This window comes from Vipera berus (assembly GCF_964194415.1).
Source record: "Vipera berus genome assembly, chromosome: 1".
Lineage (NCBI taxonomy): Eukaryota > Metazoa > Chordata > Lepidosauria > Squamata > Viperidae > Vipera > Vipera berus.
Window position 1 is genome coordinate 132,821,405 of NC_138202.1, and position 23,062 is coordinate 132,844,466.

General features: G+C 37.4%; 1 protein-coding gene across 1 annotated transcript in view; it reads right to left on the minus strand.

Moving 5' to 3' along the window:
• LOC308674360 (protein HEG homolog 1-like) overlaps window positions 1–1,841 on the minus strand; it is a gene marked incomplete at its 5' end in the record, with an annotated part of 29,960 nt that extends 28,119 nt beyond the window's left edge. Inside the window, 2 exons of the mRNA XM_081338774.1 lie at window positions 128–270; window positions 1,838–1,841. Of these exons, the coding sequence (XP_081194900.1) occupies window positions 128–270; window positions 1,838–1,841 (147 nt within the window). The remainder of the gene's footprint in view (window positions 1–127; window positions 271–1,837) is intronic.
• Window positions 1,842–23,062: the final 21,221 nt, after the last annotated feature.

Here is a 23,062-nt window from a genome sequence, read left to right on the forward strand (position 1 = left end):
TATTCCCAGATGATGAATTCATTTCTCTGGTGTCTTTGGGTGTCATTGTATAAGAAGAATCAGCAATATTGAATGAGCTGGTGATGTTATCATTCATAGAACTGGATATTTGGGTTATATTATAAACATTCTTGACTTCTCTTAAAGTTTGTAGTGTGATCTCATCATCTCTGTCTGATGAACTTGAAACAGATGCACTATCCTGATCAGAATGGGGAAATCTGGTCTCTATATTTGAACTGCTACTTGGCTGATCACTGCTTTCTACACCTGAAATATAATAGTAAAATATTAGAGGCATTATGTTCATATGCTAAAGGAACGCCACAAATATGTTTCCACAATTACACTCATGCAGCTCTAATAGAAAATATTAATTTTGCAGGGAATAACTATTGGTCTTATCAAAGAAAGGAACAATCAAATCAGAATACTGTAACTAAAGGAAGTCAATTGTTTTTTCATTCATAGCTCATTTTTATGTTCAGCTATCATATGGCAGAATGTAAGACATCCGCTCCGTTACAACATATTTTATTCTTACTGAAATTAACTTAAAGCATTATATTTTCCAAAAATAGTGTTAAAAGTTTTGATTTTATATTTTGTTTTTCATAATCTTCCTTAAAATAACTTCTCTATATTTTATTAAGCCATTTCTTTAACTATTGAAGATCTCTTCAGAACTACTCAGACTACTTGCATTAATTGCCAACATAAGAAAAAACTCTCTCCTTCTGGAATACACTTTATGTAAATGTAGGCTAATGCCCCAATAAAATGTTATTATTAACCAACAACTTTCAAGAAATGTATTAATACAATACAATAACACGAGTTGGAAGGGACCTTGGAGGTCTTCTAGTCCAGAGGTCCCCAACCTTTTGGGCAACAAGGACCAGTTCTATGGAGAAAGGTTTTTCCCTGGACCAGAGGAGGCGCGGTTTTGTGTGCTGCCTGCATCCGACGGATGGGGCTTCACTTGTTTGCACGGCCCGATTGCTGGCATGCCATGGCCCGGTGCCGGTCCACAGACTGGAGGTTGGGGACCCCTGTTCTAGTCCAATCCCCTGCTCAATCCCCTGCTTATTGATGTGATCTAGAACCGTAGGTGCTTTTATAAATTAAACAGTTCTCATTGCCTTTCTTAATTGAGCTATGAAATATATCTTAAGAATTTTCTACATGAGAAATCAAAAATACACTAAAAAAATTGTATTAATATCATATTTAGAGAAACTAGTATCCCATCTTCCACAAATATCCATAGCCATATTCTTATCCATTTACTATAATCCAGCTCTGGAAATCAGCTCAATTTTTTCTATGACATTCAAATTCATATTCCCACCCTACAGTAGCCCACGCCCTGAGGAATTCTCCTCCTATGTATTTGGTAACGTATTTCTACATAAGTAAAGGTAAAGGTAAAGGTTCCCCCGCACATGCATGCTAGTTGTTTCCAACTCTGGGGGCTGATGCTCATCTCCGTTTCAAAGCCGAAGAGCCAGTGCTTGTCTGAGGACGTCTCCAAATGGTTTCAACCAAAAGGAATTATAAGCAAGATTCATTTTTCTCTTAGTTTCATTGTAAATGAAACTAGAACTGAGCTGTAATTTCAGAACTCCTACATCTATTGTATTTTACTGTATACAACACAGAGGGGATCAAAACAGTTGCCTATTAAACTACAAGGAAAAGAGATTCTGAATTATGACTCCAGTATATGATCCATTAAAACAAGTGGAATGAAATCTACCTCAATACTAGGGAAAAAAGCGTGCTTGTTTTTCCCCCTTGAATTCCTAATGCCCTTTAGCCATGATTTCTTTCCTACCCATTGCTATATTAAACTTACAATGGTAGGATGAAAGAAGGAATATGCATTTGACATTTCCTCTAATATTGCAAAATCAACTGACTGGTGCTGAGTCAAATTTTCAAAAAGAACTATGTGTGGGGAGAGGCCGTGATAAGAGATGAGGCTGATGGACACTAATATGTTGCAATATCAACGAAGGAATCCAGGGCAGATGACGTGACCAGCAAGAGCTGAATCAATAATCCTCTACAAGGCTAATGATTTTGACTGTGGCTTCCCAGTTTGGTACTGAATTGTTTGCTAGAAGACGGAAAGATGCTTATCCCTATATGTGACATAATTAGCATGTGGATAAGGATGGGAGAAGTGAGGGAGCTTATGAGAAGCAAGAGAACCTATGTGGCTTTTTCTAGGAAAAAAGATTCCAGACAGTGGCACATATTGTATATTATATGAATATACAATATTAATTTTAGCTCCCGTGGAGAAGAGCAGGCAAGACTCTTTTTGCAAGTGCCAAGGTAGTCCTCGACTTATAACAGTTTATTCAGTGACTGCTCGAAGTTACAAGGGCACTGAAAAAAAGTTACGTATGAATGACAGCTTTTCACACTTATGAGAGTTGTAACATCCCCGTGGTCAGTGGTGGGATTCAGCCGGTTCGCACCACTTCGGCAGAACTGGTAGCTAATTTTTTGTTGCCCAGGCCCAGAACAGACTTCTGGAAGCAGCATCCACACAAAGAAATGGTTGTTCACATATTTGAATCCCACCACTGCCCGTGGTCACATGATCAAAATTCAGATGCTTGGCAACTGATTCATATTTATGATGGTTGCAGCGTCACGGGGTCATGTGATTCCCCTTTGGCGACCTCCTGACAAGCCAAGTTAATGGGGAAGCCAGATTCACTTAACAACTGTATTATTAACTTAACAACTGTGTCAAGAAAGGTCATAAAATTGGGCAAAATTCACCTAACAGTTGTCTCACTTAGCAACAGAAACATTGGGCTCAGTTGTGGTCATAAGTCGAGGACTACCTAGAGCAGGGGTAGGCAACCTTGGCTCTTTTATGACTCATGGACTTCAACTCCCAGAATTCCTGAGTCAGCATAGCTCCAATTCTCGGAGATGAAGTCCATGAATCATAAAAGAGCCGAGGTTGCCTACCCCTGACTAGAGTGTTCTGAAAACTGAAACCAGATGTCTTTCATCCTTACCTGTTTTTTCTGAAGAAGCTTGCAAATGTGTGCTTGTTCCTTCAGTGAAATCAGGGATCCAAGGAGTTAAATCTGTTTCTACTGGAGTTAACAGGTATGAAGAACTGGTGAGGCCTGAAGAACTAGAGGTTACATTGTGCCAGGCTATGGATCCTTGTGTTACATTGTGAGCATCACTGACATCTCTCGGGGTTCGTAATGTCCTCTCCCCGTCTAAGCCAGACAGAACTGAAATGGAGATGTTGTTCAGGTGATAAGTGGAGAAAAGGCCCTCTGTACTTGATTTACCATTCTCTTTGACTGAAACAGAATAGGAAGGAATTAATTTTAGTCCTACTTTTTCTCGTAAATATGTACACGAAAACTTTCTATCAATTTTCAAATTAAAAAGTTGCTGTTAATTTCCCTTAAGATATTTTATTCTATACAAAAAATAGGATTAAAACTGCTTTCAACTTCCTTTGAGATTATATTTATTCCACGTATGATTGGGAATACTGAACCAGCTGCTGCTGCTTCTGTTTTAAAGAAAAGGTTTCTGAATTCTTATTCAGGTAAAAAAAATTGAACCTAACCAGAGATGCTGCGAGTCAGGCAGCATATAAATTATTTTTTGCTGAGGAGGAAGAGGAGAGCCACTTGCACAAATGGAGCTGCACGTTTGTGTGCACCAGCCTGCTCACATGGCCCGGTTCCAAATAGGTCACAGCCCGGTAGTGGCCATGGCCTAGTGGTTAGGGACCCTTGTTGTAGTGGCTAAGGTATCAGGCTAGAAAGTGGGAGACTGTGAGTTCAAGTTCTGCCTTAGCCATGAAAGTCATTCTCTCTCAGCCCAACTCACCTTACAGAATTGTTGTGAGGAAAACAAGAGGAGCAAGCTATATTGGATATGTTCACTGTCTTGAATTATTTGTAAAAATAATTAAGGTGGGATACAAATAAATAAAAATAAAAAATAGAGTAGAATTGTAGGATGAATACATATCCTTGTTATACAATCATTCCATGACAAAAAGGAATGGAAGATATTGCTATGCACACAGTAATTTTCAAGTAACGTTACCTGTTTCTAGGGACATAATACTTTGCTTTCTTCTTAATTTGTATTGGGCTGTTTAAGTTCCTAACCAACTTTCACTGACCTCAGCATTAATTGGCTCTCAATTTCTGGGATCACTGGATTGCTTATGATAAATTTTATCACCATAGTTAAATAGTATTTTCCCTTACAACAGACCAAAATGTGTCCAAATCTGTAAGCAATCACACTTATTGCAAAGAAAATTAGTACCATTCATTTTCATCTTAATTGTACTATACTTGGGGACTCTTCTATAAAAACTAGCAGCATCTATCTATATACTCTTGTGTCCGTTTGTCACCTTCAATTGGGCAAAATTGGAAGGTATTGGGTAACAATTATTGAACCAAGACAACTCAAGTGGGTTAATTTACAGAATGCCAGGATCTCTGACTTCCATGGGAATGAAATTTGGGGAACCTGTGGCCACTATAGTATCACTGTGCCCTCCAACTATATTTCCTAGAAACCTGTAGATTACATGGTACAAAGGCAGATGGGAGGGCCATATCCCTGCCCTCTTTTCTGCCTTCCTCTTGTTCCCAAATTCAACTGGTTGGTAGTAAAGCACGATAGGAGAACAGCAATTGGCTACTTTGGGACTGAGGCTGAAATTTAATTCTTAATAGCAGTGAGTAGTAAGAAAAGGATGCGGGAGTAACTTAGTTGCCTCGTGGCAAGATGGGGCTGGACGGGAACCAATTGTGGTTGATGGGTGAGCCCTCTTTGTCCCTGAAGGGGACATGCCGAGATGAGGATGCAATTTCCTCATGGTCCACAGCTTCTTTTGTTTCCCTCCTCCCTGCCAGAAAAGTAGCAAGCAGTTCCACAGGTCAGCCAAGTAAGAGGAGAAGGAGTGATTTCCAACACTCCTGCCAACTTCCCACAAGCAAAATCAATGGGAAAGCTGGCAGGAAGTCAGAAGTTGCTCCCACTCCCCCTGCTTTTTTGCCCACCTGGGGTCATTTCATTATTTCCCCCTCCACCCAGAAATGTGCCAGGCAGTGATATTATGCTGTTGAGGAAACAAGAAATTTGATAAAAATCAAACTACTCTAACACTCATACCATAATTTAAACAAATTCATGGCTTAATTTCTTTCATGTATTAATTATATGAATTAAACAAATCCATCTTTATTATGGTTTGTAGATTAATAAAAATATATGAACCCATAAGATCTCAAAAAGCATAGAAATCTCAGCAATTGCTGTTTCCGTGAGAGTTTTATCTTATCCTATCACATTCGTATTATCTTTACACAAACCCAAAACAAACAATGGGGGGTGGGGGGAGCGGTAATTGCCTTTGAGTCATTCTTGACTGCTGGCAATCACCTAGACCAGGGGTAGGCAACCTCGGCTCTTTTATGACTCATGGACTTCAACTCCCAGAATTCCTGAGTCAGCTGACTCAGGAATTCTGGGAGTTGAAGTCCATGAGTCATAAAAGAGCCGAGGTTGCCTACCCCTGACCTAGACAAATCCTGTAGTTTCCTTGGCAAGGTTTGTTTTTGGAAGTGATTTGCTTTCTAAGACTGAGACGAAGGGCCAGGCCCAAGGCCATCATGTCTAAGCTGAACTAGAACTCAACATCTGTGTTTCTAGTCTGGTGCCTCCACCACTACACCAAACTGACTCTTCAAAGTAATAAACATAAATTCAGTACTCTGAAAACGTTATCCTTTACCCGTTGTTTTTGAAGGAGCCTGGGAAGGTATAAGCATTCCTTCAGTAAAATCAGTGTCTTCAGGTGACAAATCTGGGCTGATCTCTTCTGGAGTATTCATATGAAAAGAATGAGCAACATCTGAATTGCCAGAGATGGTAGCATTGGCAACAGTGGAGGTCTGTGTGTCACTTTCAAAACTACTGACATCCCTTACAGTTCGTAGTGTACTATCTTCACCTCTTTTTGATAGACTTGAAACAGATACACCATCTCTCTGAAAAGTGGAAATTTTCTCTTTATTAGAACTGCTCCTCAAGTGGCTATCTTCTGCAGCTGGAAAACAATAGCAAATATTTAGATACACCATCTGCCAGCAATGAATGAAGACCATGTTTTACAACCTATTTGGTAAACATTAATTTCAAATGGCAGAGTATCTTTAGCCTGAAAAATAAATGTAAAAAAATATGATGACAAGTAAATGTGTGTACGTGTACTGTATGTGTCATAAGGTTTTAAGCCATCTTTTCATTAGATAAGTAGAAACTCAATAAATGTATTCAGGTCTTGTTATTTCATAATATGCAAACTATTAATTTTGGAAATCCCATGAATCACTTTCTCAATAACTGGAGATTTTTCTTGTCCTGAAGGACTGGACAATATGCTGTAGTGTACTAATTCAAATCACTGGGCTACATCTAACATTATGAAAATCAATTCCAGTCTATCAGCAGAACTGGAAGCCTCTCGTGACTTATTGTGTGAGTTCCTAACCTTCTAGAAGAAATTTGGGGATTGTGGTATAGTGGTGAAGGAGGTGAGAGGATCTGATCTACTGATTTCAGATGATGGACATATTCATATGCAACTTTTTACCTCAGAAGTTTATTTTAATTACTGTGTGGAGCAGATTATCACATTAAATCGTACCTAGCCGATTCAATATGTAATGAGACGTGCCCCATTTCCACACATATTTTCAAGCACTCAGAGTTTTGTTAACATTTTAATTCAGTTTATCCTATGTTTAGACTCACAATCATGTAACCCTGTTTTTTTTACTTATTTTATACCAAGCTTAAATGACTAGATATAAGCATCTTAAAATGTTTTAAGATTACTGTATCAGTTCAAACCAGTTCTAAAGAGAAAATTATCAAAAAGATTAATAGTGTCAATCATTTTAGCCCTAATTTCACCATAGAGAGAAAGCAAAAAACCCCAAACTCTAAGTACATTTTGACATTAAAAAATCAGTTTAGAACTCCTTTGGAATTATATCTTATTCATAAAGTAGGTATAACAATAAACCATCAGCAATTGTTCCATGACAAGGAAAAGAGAATCTAAATTATTACCACAGTGAAATCCCATCCGGTTAAAATAGTGTATAAGTACATTCCAATGCTAGAATGTCAGGAAAAACAGGATGATCCATTGAATTAAAAGGGAGCTTGATCTAAAGGTTCCATAATGTATGGAGTTAAATCTAGCAGTGGATTATGCTAGAGACCTCTGACCTCTAAGGTATCTGATTTCCCTGATTCCTACAACCTACAGCAGTTTCCAGTCCTATGATTCTATGATTCCTCACAAGGACTGGATTCAGTGAAGTATAGGATATGGTACACAGAAGATACATTACAACATAATATAAAGAAAATGGCAATCATCTAGATCTCCCAGTCTGAATTAAAATTATTTCTGATACAATGAAATCTATTTGGGATACATGTTTTCTCTACATCTCTTATAGATGTAGAGATCTGTGGTATTTTGATATATATACAGATATAGATACATGTATGGGTTTCTATGTGTGGGTGCAAGACTCATTTGGGAATCAGACTGATGGACTACTGCAGTTTCCATGGAGCTGCCCTTGAAGAGCATCTGGAAGCTGCCGCTGGTACAGAATGCAGTGCTATAAGCAGTTATGTATGGCTCACCATCAGAACATGTTACATCTCTGCTCTATGAACTGTATTGGGTGCCTGTGTGCTTCCAGGTTCAACTATTTGTATTGTACGTAGGATTTTGAGTGCACTTTCCTGCATCTTTGTTTATATTTATATTTATTTGTTTTTATGGTTTTTAATGGTTTTGTTTTGCTAAACTATGTGTGCCACCTAGAATCACAAATGTGAAATGGGTGGCCACATAAATTCAATAAATAAATAAAAATAATTTCAAGAGGCTGGGAGTGACCTATAAATTCCTTCATGGCATGAGGCCAGGTTATTTAAGGGACTGCCTTTGCCTGAAGATGTCTACCCATTCTGTTTGGACTGCTCTGGGTCCCCTTCATTAAGGAATGCCATTTGTTAATGGTGGTCATTCTAGTTTTTTTTCACCTCACCTACTGACTTTGTGTATATTTCTATTACTAGTTAACCACTCCAACCCTTTTTTCTTGTGTAATATGTAATCGTGACATTTTGTTTTTATCTTGATACCAGACAAGATTCTGAAACTCAGAAAACATTTTTCTTTACCTGTTGCTTGTGAGGAATCCCAAGGGTGTGTACTTTCTGCTTCCATGACATTGGTGAACCCAGGTGATAAAGCTTTTTGTCTGGTTTGAATTGGAGTCAGCACAGAAGAAGAATCAGTAAGAGCTGAACTGCTGGGTATTTCACTCTGAGAAGCTGTGGATACTGACTCTGGATGGTGAGAACTACTGGTGTGCCCTATTATCCTCTTCCCACTTCTGTCAGATCTCTTCTCTGTGTAAAAGTTAGAAGCAATGCTCCCCATAGCTGAGCTGCTCTGTTGCTGACCGTTCTGTTCTGAAATGCAACAATAGAAAATTAATCCATACAATTCCAAAGAACCCAAGCAAGTTTTTATTCACTTTTGGAAAGCCCACAAAAATGCCACTCAATAAAATCTACATAAAGAAATAATTTAAGGTCTTAAAGGCAGTTATGTGATATATTAACAAATGCAAAAAGGGATAGAACACCTGTGTGTACAAATATTGCCTCTTTGGTACTTCATCTTACTGCCAACCTCCTGTAATACTTTGGTATGCTCTGTTCATAATGCACTGGGCCTGGTAAAAATATTTAGATAATGCCCTTTCATGGAAATGCAACATTCCATTTTATGATTGGTGGAAGTGAGATTTCTACTATGGTCTAAAAGAGTGGCTATCAGAATGATCACATTTGTCTTTTTACAAATGTATGTTAAGATTGCATGGATGCCAAATTGGACAACAATAGAATTAGCTTAGGTAATCTATCAATATTTTAAAAGATATGTATAAAAAAATAGAAGAAGGTTCTAATCTGAAAATTGTTATTGTTGGGTATGGTAAATTAGTGACAGTTGTTTTCACTATACCAACAGTACTAGTAGCAATTAAAGCTTTACATTTACATTATAGTCTCTCTTTTTTTTCAGAATAGCTCATTTTAATAAACGCTGCTATTTTAATAATCAATGTTACAGAGGAATTTGGCAAGGTAAAAACATGTATTTAAGCCAATTTAAGATTAAAATGTGTCAACTTTTAAAAAACATCTTTCATGATTTACCTATAATCATATTTATTGAGAAGAATTAGTGAATGGATAATTTATTACTATCAAAATTATTAGTACAGTACTCTGATCTATTATTACAGGTGAGTCTGTCCCAGTGCTTTAAACTTTATCATATGTATTATTCTGGACTAAAGCCAACTTCAAACTAGATTTTATTTTCCCATTAAAGAAGACACATGATTTCATTCATCTTCATCTCCTCGTGACTTCAGTTTATGATATTTTCTAAATAAACTGCTTGTTCTATCATCTTGCTTTCTTGTTTAATATCCACCCCAAATATTTTCATTTTACCTTTATCCCAGGGATCCTTAGCAATGCCTGAAATCCAGAAGAAACAAGAGGATTTTCCTTATTTACCTGTAGAAGCCTGAGAAAATGTAAATGCTTCTTTTGTAACAACGAAATCCCTGTGCAACAAATCCATTTGTTCAGTCTTTTCTGGTCTGGATGAAAGCCTTGAAGAACTGGAAGTATTAGTGGTGGCAAATGTTTGTGTTACATTCTTGGACTTTTTTTCATCTCTGACCAATACCCTTGAAACAGTCACACTGTCCAAGTGAGAACTGGACATTTTTCTCTCTGTGTTTGATCTGCTGTTCATCTGTTTAGTATCTTCCACAGCTGAAATATATCAATAAAAAGATTAGATGAATCCCCTCCAGGCTAGATTAACATAATGCTTTTCCCCCAATGGATATTTATATGTATATTTAATGGGAAACATTAGTTCTGTTGGGAATAGGTGTTTTATTGTTATAAAAAAGATCAAGAACTTACGTGTAAAACTTATAATGATGACAATTAAATTTTCCACTACATTTGCTTGTAGTTATTACCTGTTACACTCAATTTTTATCATATATAAGACCAACACAACTTATCTCTGATGAATATTGAATCGTGATATCTAATCTGTCCTTAATTCCTTAAACTAAACCGGAGGGAGAAAACCTGTTCTATTTCTGATAATATTAGAATGTAAAATTAGCTAAGGTAGATAAATAGTGGGATTCAAGATATATTATATGCATAGCACACAGAAATAGTTTACTTATAGTACTAACTCAGTTGCTTAATCATTTGTTGAATAAGTCAGGTTTGGTTCAACAATACCCATAAAGCATCATTTAGTAAATCACATCAGCTGAGTTTATGCAACTCAAAACAGGTAGTCATTGATTTACAACAGTTCATTTTTAGTGACCATTAAAGTTAGAAGGGCACCGGAAAAAGTGACTTATGATCATTTTTCACAATTACAATCGTTGCAGCATCCCTGTGGTCATGGATTAAAATTCATATGCTTAGCAACTGTCTCATATTTATGACAGTTGCAGTATCCTGGGGTCATGTGATCACCTTTTGTGACCTTCTGACAAGCAAAGTCAATGGGGAAGCCAGATTCACTTAACAACCATGTTACTAAATTAACAGTTACAGTGATTCACTTAACAATTGTGGCAAAAAAGGTCATAAAATGGGGCAACACTCACTTAACAAATGTTTCACTTAGCAACAAAAATTTTGGACTCAATTGTGGTCATAAATTGAGGATTACCTAGAAGGTCATGCTAAAATTGAAACCTAGTATACCACCTTATGACCATAATTAAATGACAGAACACAGAATTCAGTATCATGATGTGGTGTTGGCCATTGCTGTAATTTGGATACCTTTAAAAGATTAGTGAGAATTCAGGGACAGTCGATCTATTGATGGCTCCCCAACATAAATGCTATGTATTACCTCTAGTATAAGTATTGGGATGCCTCTCTATATCAGTTGCTTGAGAACATGAGCAGAAAGGTGTTTTGCACTTCTCTCTAGTATGTGGGCTTTCCATGGACATCCGATTGGTCACTGAGAAAGGATGAGAATACAGAATGCATGACACTTCTTGCTTTTCATGACACTTTTGACTATACCATTTCCCACAACCTGGACTCTGATGCTTAGTTATTTTATTCAACATAGTATAGTACAGATCTTCCATATCTTAACTGCAAACATCCAGAAGACACTAGATCAGGGGTAGGCAACCTTGAGCCAGCATGGCTCAGCTTGGAAATCTCTCCCTTTCCCCTCAGCATGGCTGGCTTAGGAATTCTGGGAGTTGAAGTCCACGAGTCATAAAAGAGCCAAGGTTGCCTACCCCTGCGCTAGATGATGGTAATGAGGTTTAGAAAATTCTAACTGTTTGCTGCATACTAGTGGCTCTCAGTTAAAATCTGAAATCATGTTTAGTGTCCATTTTAATGAAAAAGATAATTTTTTTTACAAAAGTATTGATATCCATAGCTTCTCAAATGTTTTATGTGAATTTTGTCCTGAAGTTTAAAGCTTGTTAATTTCAGCAAGTTATTCAACAGATTACATTATAAACAATGAACTCAACAGTTATTGATCTTGCAAAGGATATATTCAATTCTACCAAAGATTACAAATATATTCCAAGGATTAGAAAAGTATCTCTTTAAGATGGAAAAGAAAATACATAACTCATGGGGAGTTGCTAGCAACTATTCTTTTTAGTTGTAATTGCGTAGGAAATATAAACCATAAGCATAATTAGATTAAAGAAAATTGTTTTTAAATTGTTCTGGACATCTGTTATATATTTTGTATAATAATATTGATACGGAAACATTAGCAACTGGTTGCACGGAGTTTAGTTGTACCAGGTCTATGCAGAAATTTCTTGCGCTTTTAAAATATGTCGTTTACAACAATGTTCTAGGTTTGTTCATTATTTAGACTCTGGGCTTCATCAAGAGAAAAGGTGCCATAAACGAAACAGATTATTTTAATTGTGATGTAATCATCATTCCTTTTATTTCAATTTTATTTTGGAATGCAGTTCTTATAATTGCTCAGTATTACCTTCCCTACATTAAGATAAAGCCAATGTTGGACGTATCTAATTTTCTTAAGTGATTCAACCTATTATTAATATGATTTATTTGAATCCAATAAGATAAAATTTTGGTAGCCAAATTATCTTTAGTGCTGACGTCTCTCAAAAAAGATGCAGCTCTCTGCAACACGTCTACCCTTCCCCAGTGTTTAAAGTGAAGATTTATTTAAAACAGTCATATATAAATTGTGCTCCATTTGTCCCATCCTTTTTTCCAGAATAATTTGTTTCCCTAGTGATAACTTACTTTTGCTTTTCTCTTTAGTTTTCTATTGATCTAGAACATTTGCCTTCATTCCTACATGAATATAAGACTACTTTGAAATTTTGATCATATGCGAGATCCCTCTCCTTTACCTGTAGTTGCAGAAGGAGACTGAGAATGTCCATCTGTTGCTTTAGTTTCAACAGTGTCTTGTGTTGACAGTTCCATTTGTTGGGAGTCTGCAGGCACTACCACGTAAGAAGAATCACTGGGGCCTGAAGAGCCAGACATTTCAAGGTTAGGAATTGTGGACACAGAACGTGGATTTTGAGAACCTCTGCTCTCTGTGACAGTTCGTAGTATATCCTCCCCACTGGTGGATATTTCAAGGTTAGAGACTGCAGATGTAGAATGTGGACCTTGAGACCTGCTGGTGTCTCTGAGAGTTCCTAGTATCTTCTCCCCATTGGTGGATATTTCAAGGTTAGGAATTGTGGACACAGAATGTAGATTTTGAGAACCTCTGCTGTCTCTGAGAGTTTGTAGTATCTTCTCCCCATTGGTGAATATTTCAAGGTTGGAGACTGCAGATGTAGAATGTGGTCCTTGAGACCTGCTGGTGTCTCTGAGAGTTCGTAGTATCTTCTCCCCGTTGGTGGACATTTCAAGGTTTGAGACAGCAGATGTAGAATGTGGACCTTGAGACCTGCTGGTGTCTCTGAGAGTTCGTAGTATCTTCTCCCCGTTGGTGGACATTTCAAGGTTTGAGACAGCAGATGTAGAATGTGGACTTTGAGACCTGCTGGTGTCTCTGAGAGTTCGTAGTATCTTCTCCCCATTGGTGGACATTTCAAGGTTAGAGACTGCAGATGTAGAATGTGGACTTTGAGACCTGCTGCTGTCTCTGAGAGTTCGTAGTATCTTCTCCCCATTGGTGGACATTTCAAGGTTAGAGACTGCAGATGTAGAATGTGGACCTTGAAACCTGCTGGTGTCTCTGAGAGTTTGTGGTATCTTCTCCCCATTGGTGGACATTTCAAGGTTAGAGACTGCAGATGTAGAATGTGGACCTTGAGACCTGCTGGTGTCTCTGAGAGTTTGTAGTATGTTCTCCCCATTGGTGGACATTTCAAGGTTAGAGACTGCAGATGTAGAATGTGGACTTTGAGACCTGCTGGTGTCTCTGAGAGTTTGTGGTATCTTCTCCCCATTGGTGGACATTTCAAGGTTAGAGACTGCAGATGTAGAATGTGGACCTTGAGACCTGCTGGTGTCTCTGAGAGTTTGTGGTATCTTCTCCCCATTGGTGGACATTTCAAGGTTAGAGACTGCAGATGTAGAATGTGGACCTTGAGACCTGCTGGCGTCTCTGAGAGTTCGTAGTATCTTCTCCCCATTGGTGGACATTTCAAGGTTAGAGACTGCAGATGTAGAATGTGGACCTTGAGACCTGCTGGTGTCTCTGAGAGTTTGTGGTATCTTCTCCCCATTGGTGGACATTTCAAGGTTAGAGACTGCAGATGTAGAATGTGGACCTTGAGACCTGCTGGTGTCTCTGAGAGTTCGTAGTATCTTCTCCCCATTGGTGGACATTTCAAGGCTAGAGACTGCAGATGAAGAATGTGGACCTTGAGACCTGATGGTGTCTCTGAGAGTTCGTAGTATCTTCTCCCCATTTGTGGATAGTTCAAGGTTAGGAATTGTGGACACAGAATGTAGATTTTGAGAACCTCTGCTATCTCTGAGAGTTCGTAGTATCTTCTCCCCATTGCTGGATATTTCAAGGTTAGAGACTGCAGATGTAGAATGTGGACCTTGAGAACTGCTGATGTCTTTTATAGTTTGAAATATGTTCTCCTCACTTTTATTGGATATGTTCAGAATTGTCATATACTCCATATCAGACCTGGAAATTCTTCTTTCTGTGTTGGAGTTTCTGCTTAACTGATGAGTATCTTTCATAAATGAAATAGCAAAAGGAAATTAGATATGCAACCTGCATATTTTGGTGGAATGTCTCAAATTTTATCCATACAGTAATTATATTTGTGCAAATATAACAGAAGGCTAGTCAATTTCTTAGGCTTCTAATTTGACAAAAATTATAAACATTTGGGAAAGAAGCAATGGTTCAAAGTGTTAATAGGAAAGTTTAACCTTGAAATAGGTGCAAGTAAAAACACTGCTTTACAATACAATCCCAAATGTATTGACATAGGAATGCAGAGAGAATGAGAGGAAGACCCAAACACATTGTCCCTTGTCCATGTTGTAATTAAAGCTAGGAAAGTCTTATTGCTCTGCCTCAATACAGTGATGTATCAAACACACGTGAGATTAACTTCTGAGTAAACCTTTGTATGATACACATTTTAGGATTATTTTGTTGAATTAAAGTTTCACATAATTAATGAATTGAGTATAAAGCATACATAAACAGAATTAAAATCAGGATATCAGGCACAATAAGATCAATAAGATCTGCTTCACACATCATGTTTGTTATGGTTCAGTGTGATATGAGACATTACTCTAAGAATAAAATCATAGTGGTTTTTCTTTCTACATGTTAGCTTGTCTGGAATGATTCTGTGTGATCACGCAATGGCCCAAACACCCAATCCAAACATTGAAATGATTTCAATCATCTCTCATAAATTTATTAATATTTTAATATTTTATTTCATGAGGGCTGCAGACATCCAGCCAGCATTCTAGTGGGGGGAGGGGGGCAGTCTAGTCTGCACCAAGTTGCGGACTCCTGTGAATTTTTATATTGCTTGCTTTTCTTCTATTAAATGCAGAAATTGAAATATTCAACAAATCAACTTAAAGAAAGCTGGCAGAAATTAATAAATCCAAAGCAACACACCTTCAGATTAGCTCTGCCCCACATGTCAGATTAGTGCCAAGCAGTGCTGGCAAAACATTCTCAGGGAGGAACAAAGCTGGTATTGTTATTATAACTTTATCCACTTTAAGCTATAAAGTCCAGTCAGTGCAAGACTAATATGTTCTGCGTTGTCTTAATGATCTCATTTAATGGGATGCAATACTCTAGTGGAAATCATTTGCTTGTTCATGGACTTCATTTATGTCAGAGTAAACTATTTCTCTGAACTCAGCAAGCTACACACTCATACTTTTACAGCGAAGGTTGCCACGCTACAATTCTAAAAAATGCGAGAGAGATTTGAATTATTTGACAATAGTATGGAGTAATTGCAGGCAGAAAAACCTTCAAAATATTTGTTGAAGGCCTCTTCAAGTCCTGACAGTTTCTCTCACACAAACAGTGGAAAATAGATAAAGAAAACGCAGCTATTCCATAGAAAAGAGCAGCTGTAGAAACACAAATTTAAAAAGACATGTTTCTTGCCAAGCTGTGTTACTTGGCAGACTTATTCCTGATAATTTCATGCTCCATTCTGAAAAGGATAAAAGACACAGCAAGGAGAGGGGAAATGGAGCAGATATGAGGTATACATTAGTGTTTTTTATTATTCCCAATGAAAGTTTTGAGACCTAGGCCTTACACCCTAAATAAAAAAAAGAAGCAAAACAGTAACCTATCCACATATGAAAAAGTTTTGCACTGCTGTATAAATTCATTTTATTTTGACATCTAAATTGAGAAAGTTTAGTATTTTCCAGCAACTATTGAGAGAAAGATTGGTGTTTGTTTACTTGATAATTACAGATTTCTCCCAGTTTAGTTTCCTCAGTATATAATCCACCCTACCCAGCCCATTTTATATCAATTGAAGTTCAGGACTGTCTTAAAGAAGTACTCTTCATTGAGAAGACTGTAGCAAACTAATTCTAATCTAAACCAGACATAGGTAAGTATGACCATAGTTGACCAGCCCAGGAATGACAGCAACTGGCACAGTAAAGGCAATAGTGAAAAGTGTTTCACACCATCTATTGCAGTTTGGAAATCTGCAATATGGAAGATTAAGGAGCATTTTAGATTGTGGGTTTTTACTCTTGAAGAAGAAATGCAGACCAACCTAGCATATACTGGATCTCTGATGGCCTACTGAACAGCAACACATTTGTCTAGATTTAATGTCAGCCCGTTCACTTCCATCCTGTCCATTATTAAAATAAAGCAATGTTCTAAAGCAGAATCATGACAAGTTCCCAGCCCTATTTCTTGTAGTCTTTTGTAACCATGCTGTCAATCATAGGTGGTAGTCTACCATTGTTTTAAGGCAGAGTACCCAAGGTAAAAAAAAAAAGGTAAAGGTTCCCCTGCACATGCGTGCTAGTCGTTTCCGACTCTAGGGGCCGGTGCTCATCTCCGTTTCAAAGCCGAAGAGCCAGCACTTGTCCAAGGATGTCTCCATTGTCATGTGGCCAGCATGACTAGACGCCAAAGGCGCACGGAACGCTGTTACTTTCCCCCCGTAGTGGTCCATTTTTCTACTTTTTGAACTGCTAGGTTGGCAGAAGCTGGGACAAGTAACAGGCGCTCACTCTGTTACACGGCACTCGGGATTCGACCCGCCAAACTGCCGACCTTCTGATCGACAAGCTCAGCGTCCTAACCCACTGAGCCACCGCATTCCTTATAGAGTACCCAAAGAAACCTTTATATGAATTCTAGAAAAACAGTTAAGAAAAAAAATGAAAAAATCTTCCCCCAAATAGGCGTCGCAGGTCCATCCATTTGCATCAAAATTGCTATTTTTTGCAATCCAAGCTTGCCATGAACTATAAATTGTAAACTCAAGGCTGCCCAAGGTTTGCCCACCCTGCTATATAGTAGTATCACCTGTTTTTTCTGATAGTAAGAAACAGAAAATATGGAAAGATACATACTAGTTTGTAGAGAAGTATAAGACTGAGTAAGCACAATCCTTGTTAAAGAATCAGGCTGTTTAGCATTTGATGTCCTACTTTGGGGTATTGGAAATGTTACATGAGGTGACCATTGGATTTGACCAGATGTAGCAAGTTCTTTTTGAGTAGCTGGCCCTTTTCCAGTGAAGTTCCCTCTAAAAAAGCGGGAAGTCCTTTCTGAACTCTGACTGAGTGTGGCTAAACTGTCCACGCCTGGAGTATGGAAACTGGAAGTTGTGCTGTCTTCATTCCAGGTACTAGCTGTGTGGTGATTGCTCCCAATGGCTGAAATAAGAAACAGGGCTGTTTCATTATGCCTTTCTTTGTTTATGACTTTAATTTCTAGAGCTGGCCACTTATCAATCCATACTCTGAGTGGCTAACAAAGAAGGTTTTTTTCCCCTAGTTTTGTGTGCCATCCAGAGTCCGCTGGAATTTGGTGGCCAATAATTTTAAATAAATAAATAATAATTTTAAAAGTGAACAATGCATTGAAATCTGTAATAAAAGACAAATATACCAAGGGAAGAAAATCTCTTAAATGTAAATATAATAGTAGTACAGTAACAGCAGACAAACATTTCTATTTTACTTGGGGGTTTTTTCCCTAATGAAAAGCATTAAATGGAAAAACATTAATAAACTTTAATTCTGGGTAAGTTGAAGCATGTTTTAGAAGGGGATGAGGAGAAACAGACTATTTTTATTCCAATATTTTTCTCATTAAAACATGCATGACTCCCTTTGATATATATGTATATATATATATGTATATATATATATATATATATATATATATATATATATATATATATATATATATATATATATATATATATATACACACACACACCACACACACACACACCTTGCTAGGCCCCAAACATGGGACAAATCTCTATTTCCTGTTTCAGCCTAACCGAAGGCCATCGACAGGCAGTAGTCACAACAGTGACAGCTCATATTTGTGTTAGCAATCTAAAATTTACACACACACACACACACACACACACACACACACATATATATATATATATCCCTAATCCTAACCCAGCTCGTGACAATTATAAGTAAAAAAAAGTGAATGCAAGGAATAGTGTTCCTTAATTTTTTGCTTTTCACCATCCTGCCTCCACTCAGAAATGAAGCCTCTACCTTATGATTAAGTCATCAAAATTAGTTTTCTGTATGAAGCAACATTTTTAAAATTTTTACAAAGGCATATGCCTAGAGCAGGGGTATCCAACCTTGACAACTTAAGATTTGTGGACTTCTATTCCCAGAATTCATGGCTGGGTGAAGAATACTGGGAGTTGAAGTCCAAAAGTCTTAAAGTTGCCAAGATTGGCGACCCCTGGCCTAAGATTTTAAATACAAGCATACAAAAATGGAGATCTGGTCTGCTCCTTCCCAATTGGGTTTCAGGAGAACCTTTAAGTCCTGATTATTATGTTAAATGCAGGAGGGGGACATGCAGTGTAACTGAATTTGATACACAAATGTTTTTGATTTATTTATATGTTGTATTTGATTAATTTTTTGGGTGGGTCTTTATTTGGGGGTGATTCTGATAATTAGCTACCATTTACCATCTGGAATCATCACACACAAATAAATTATTTTGTGACCTGCTATGCTTAATAAGCAGCCATTTTATTTTTAAAAAAGTGTGTTCAGTTATGGTATTTATATTATGAAAATACCTACAAAAACATTTTCAAAACTCCAATCTTCCCTATATGGTTGTCTAATCATGTAATACATTATATTGTTTCAGTGTCTTTCCCCCATTTTAGGTCAACAGTTCAGATACTGATGATGAAACTCACCTGGATGTTTTTTCTCCAAAAATGGAGAATTTGCTGTCTTGGGAAAATGCTTCCTCAAAGTCACTGATTCAGACTCAGCAATACCCACCATATTTGGTGAGGCACTTGCTCGCTTAGTTTGTGTCATTTGAGATAACTGTGGTGTCACATTCACAGATCTGATTATTTTGGCATAAGATGTAGTACTTCCTGTGGCAGCTACAGATGCTGAAGCGAGGTTGGTCCAAAACGTCCTTACTTTATCATTTCCAGATGTACTGGATGCATGTAGACTCCGTATATAGGAAGTGGAAATCTTTGCTTCAGTGTTTGGATTTTCTACATCCTTTTGTCTGGTCATAATGGCTGAAGATGAAATGAAAAAAAGAGAACAGAAACAAGGCTGAGGTGAAATCTAATGACTCTAAGCAAGTGTATGTTTATTGATGGAGGGTAGATATTGAGCACATTTGCATCTGAATCCTAATATAAAAGGAAGTTTGGTGGAAAAACCTGGATGGAAACTAATCAAGGATAGATGGAAACTGATCAAAGAGAGAAGCAACCTGGAATTAAGGAGAAACTTCCTAACAGTGAGGACAATTAACCAGTGGAACAGCTTTGCCCTCAGACGTTGTGGGCGCTTAAAAACTGGAGGTTTTTAAGAAGAGACTAGACAGTCACTTGTTAGAAATGGTAGGATCTCCTGCTTGAACAGGGGGTTGGACTCCAAGGTCCTTTCCAGGTCTATTCTGATTGATACATATGTTCCGTGTATGCCTGTGTATATAGGGCTAAATATGGATAATAGTTTGCATATATGCTCATGAATGGTAAAAAGTGAGATCCATGTTGGTCATACGCATGTTAGTGGTATAGGATCTACTACAGTAAGTCCCATCTTATGCCTTTCCTGCCTTAGTCCTTTAAAACTGAAGTTCAGGCTACAAAAGTCTCTCATTCATGGAAACAGTTTCTGAAGCTCACTTAGATAACAGACTAACATTCATGGACTTTCTTTTCCCGATCTGGTCCTGTCACTATGATCTCTTAAATCCTGACTCAACCCCCTTCTTATTACCCAATTTTTCTCCATTTTCTGGTTCTTTTGCAGCTGGTTGCTGGCTGACCTACTAAGCCCTTTAAACCAGATTATATGAACAATATAAATGATTGTAAGTTCCTGTTTGTTTCATATTTCTCATTTCAGAACATCCATAGGATTAAACAAGCAGAATAAAATGGGCTTTAATTAAGTTGTTTTTCATAACATACCAGCATGTTTTTTTAAAAAAAACCAGATGCCCCAACATCACCAGACTCTTTGTTTTTGTATCTACCTCATTCTGTGAGAACCCTAACATTCATTAATTACAGGACTTTGGAATTTATCTTGGTTTTCTAATGACACATATACACACACAACCTAATTTAATCTTTAAATATTTTTTCTGTCCATATAAAAGGGTGGTTAAAGAGCACTTGAGGGTAGTAACCAGAGATGGACATGCTTTGGTAATACTAAGAATTAAAAATTATCCATATGGAAAATTGCCTTGACTTCAAACACAGAGACAGGAAGATGTACATCTAATTCAATATTTTGGTAAGGCTCCAAAATGCTAACTGTTATGTATTGGGCTCAATGGTAATACCACGTGGGTTGCTGGAGCAGCTAACGGCTCTCCAGCAACCCAGACTACAAGTCTCCAGTGCTGCTATTGGCTGTCCCTAGGCAGCAATGGTTGCTTCAAACCTATTGGCTGCCGCCTAGGGGCTAGACTATATATTGCGGCTAGTTACAGCCCAATTCTCAGTTCAGATCTTGCAAGCAATAAACCATGAGCTTTCCTGAACTCACTTGCCTCGTCTTCATTCCTGCACCAAAGAACCCGCTACACAACACTAATGATATTATATATAACAGCAAATCTATGTGTCTATCATTTTGTAATGTAAAATATTACATTTCACAAAAAAAGAGAAGGGTAAAGGTGGCTGAGGAAGTCCCCATTTTCAGAAGTATAAAAACAACCTGGGGTAGAAGGTGCCAACAGAAAGGAAGTCCCAACCACCACCACCACCGCCACCCCGCTAGTGAAGATGGTACATGCTCAATAGCCACATAATGCTGACTAACTGTTGTGAAAGAATGATAGGGAATTTTTAAAAAATGGAGTGTCTTTAAAAGGGGGCATGGCTGATTGACAAGAATCCTGAGCAGAAGCATTCAATAGGACAGTATTTTGTTGCAAAGTCCAATTTGGTTTGCAAATTTATTTCAGGTTTATATATACATGGTTTATATGCATCTCTCACTTTTCAAGCATAGGAACTGCAGTCTATACCACTTCATTTTCGCCCACAAGAATTAGCTTTCCTTATCTTGGCAATACTGACTTTCATGTGTATAGCTAAGCCAATGGGAGAGTTGCAAGATTCAATGTGGGCCAATTATTTTGCATTTCACAAAAGCAAATTCCACATGAGTTCAACGATGCTTACACTCAGGTTAGTGCTGGGAGATTTTAGCCTTAATTCAGAGATGCTCAACTCACAGATTACATTTCCTCCCTGATATTGCCATTTTGATTGGAAAAGCGATGCTAGTCCCACCATATCAGATTGAGAGGCTGAAACTGGAGAATATGCTGCGGTGGCAAAATTGAAAGTACATATTCTAGAAGTTTAACCAAATTCAAGCAGGAAGGGCTCCCGTTGTATACAATTATCACAGAGCCCGGCATATTTAGACATCTGGTATATGGACTTTAGGATTTAAATAGAAACCAACAACAATTACTTTTCGATGCAAAGTTTAAATGTTTAAACTGTGGCTAGTGGTTAGGAATACAAATGAAAGGGAGGATATATCACTAGAATGCAATTTATTTTCTCTTTTTTCTATGCTTTTAAAAATGTCAATGTAGTAGGATTTTTTTTTATTTTTATTTTTGGCTTTATCTTGCTTTTTCCTACTTTTTTTTTATACGTCAATATTTTAAAAATAAAACAGGGATTATTTAAAGACAAAGAAGAAGAAATTGCCACTCTGTGGGCTTCCAAGCCCTTTCCTGAACACGCCACGAATTCTGCAAAACAACATTTCTTCTCCTCTGCTGGCATGCTAGTAAAGTAGATATCCACCAAAAAAAAAAAGATCTCTCTCCAAGAGCAGGAAAAAACCATTCATGACATGAGGCTTAATTCTAAATCAGGATATGGGATTCTTCAACATTGTTTCAGAAAGGTCAGCTACAAAAACCTGTTCAAGCCTGACCCCCTACTTAACACTTGTAGAGAAATAAATAGATTTGCACTTTGGATCCTGTTCCTTGTTAATCTGTTGGAAAAGCTCAAATTAATTTTAATAAGCAACACTTCCCAGAGTGGGATTACTGAATGAAGGCAATGGAATGCAGCAGTTGTTAAACAGAAACATCACAAACATTTGAAGAACGTTCAATCCCACTTTTTTTAAAAAAGGTGGCTTACTTTTTCTTTTTTTAACCAAATAGATGCAAGTACCGTATCTCATTGTAGAAACCCCAAGGCTTAAGCATGTTTTAGTTTTATGAGTAAACCGCTCTTTAGTTTTGCAAACTTAGCAGCATTGTTTTCAAACTCCTTTCTGGCCTCTATGGCTCACCTGTCTGTCTTTTGTGCAAAATCATAAAATATTTTCTTGTTTTTATTTTTATTTAGTACTCCTAATTGCGTATCATTCCTACTGCAAAGTTTCTTCATGTTGCTTTCTGATATGTAACAAAATTGCTGAGATTCTCTGGTTTGTTTGTTTGTTTCTTGCTCATGTACACTGCTGAGTTGCCTTAGACTTTTCTAAGACAAATAATAAATGTGTTACATAATGTGTTTCTATTACTGTTAAAATATTATCTTTTTAAAAAAATATTTGTTACCAAGACCTAAAC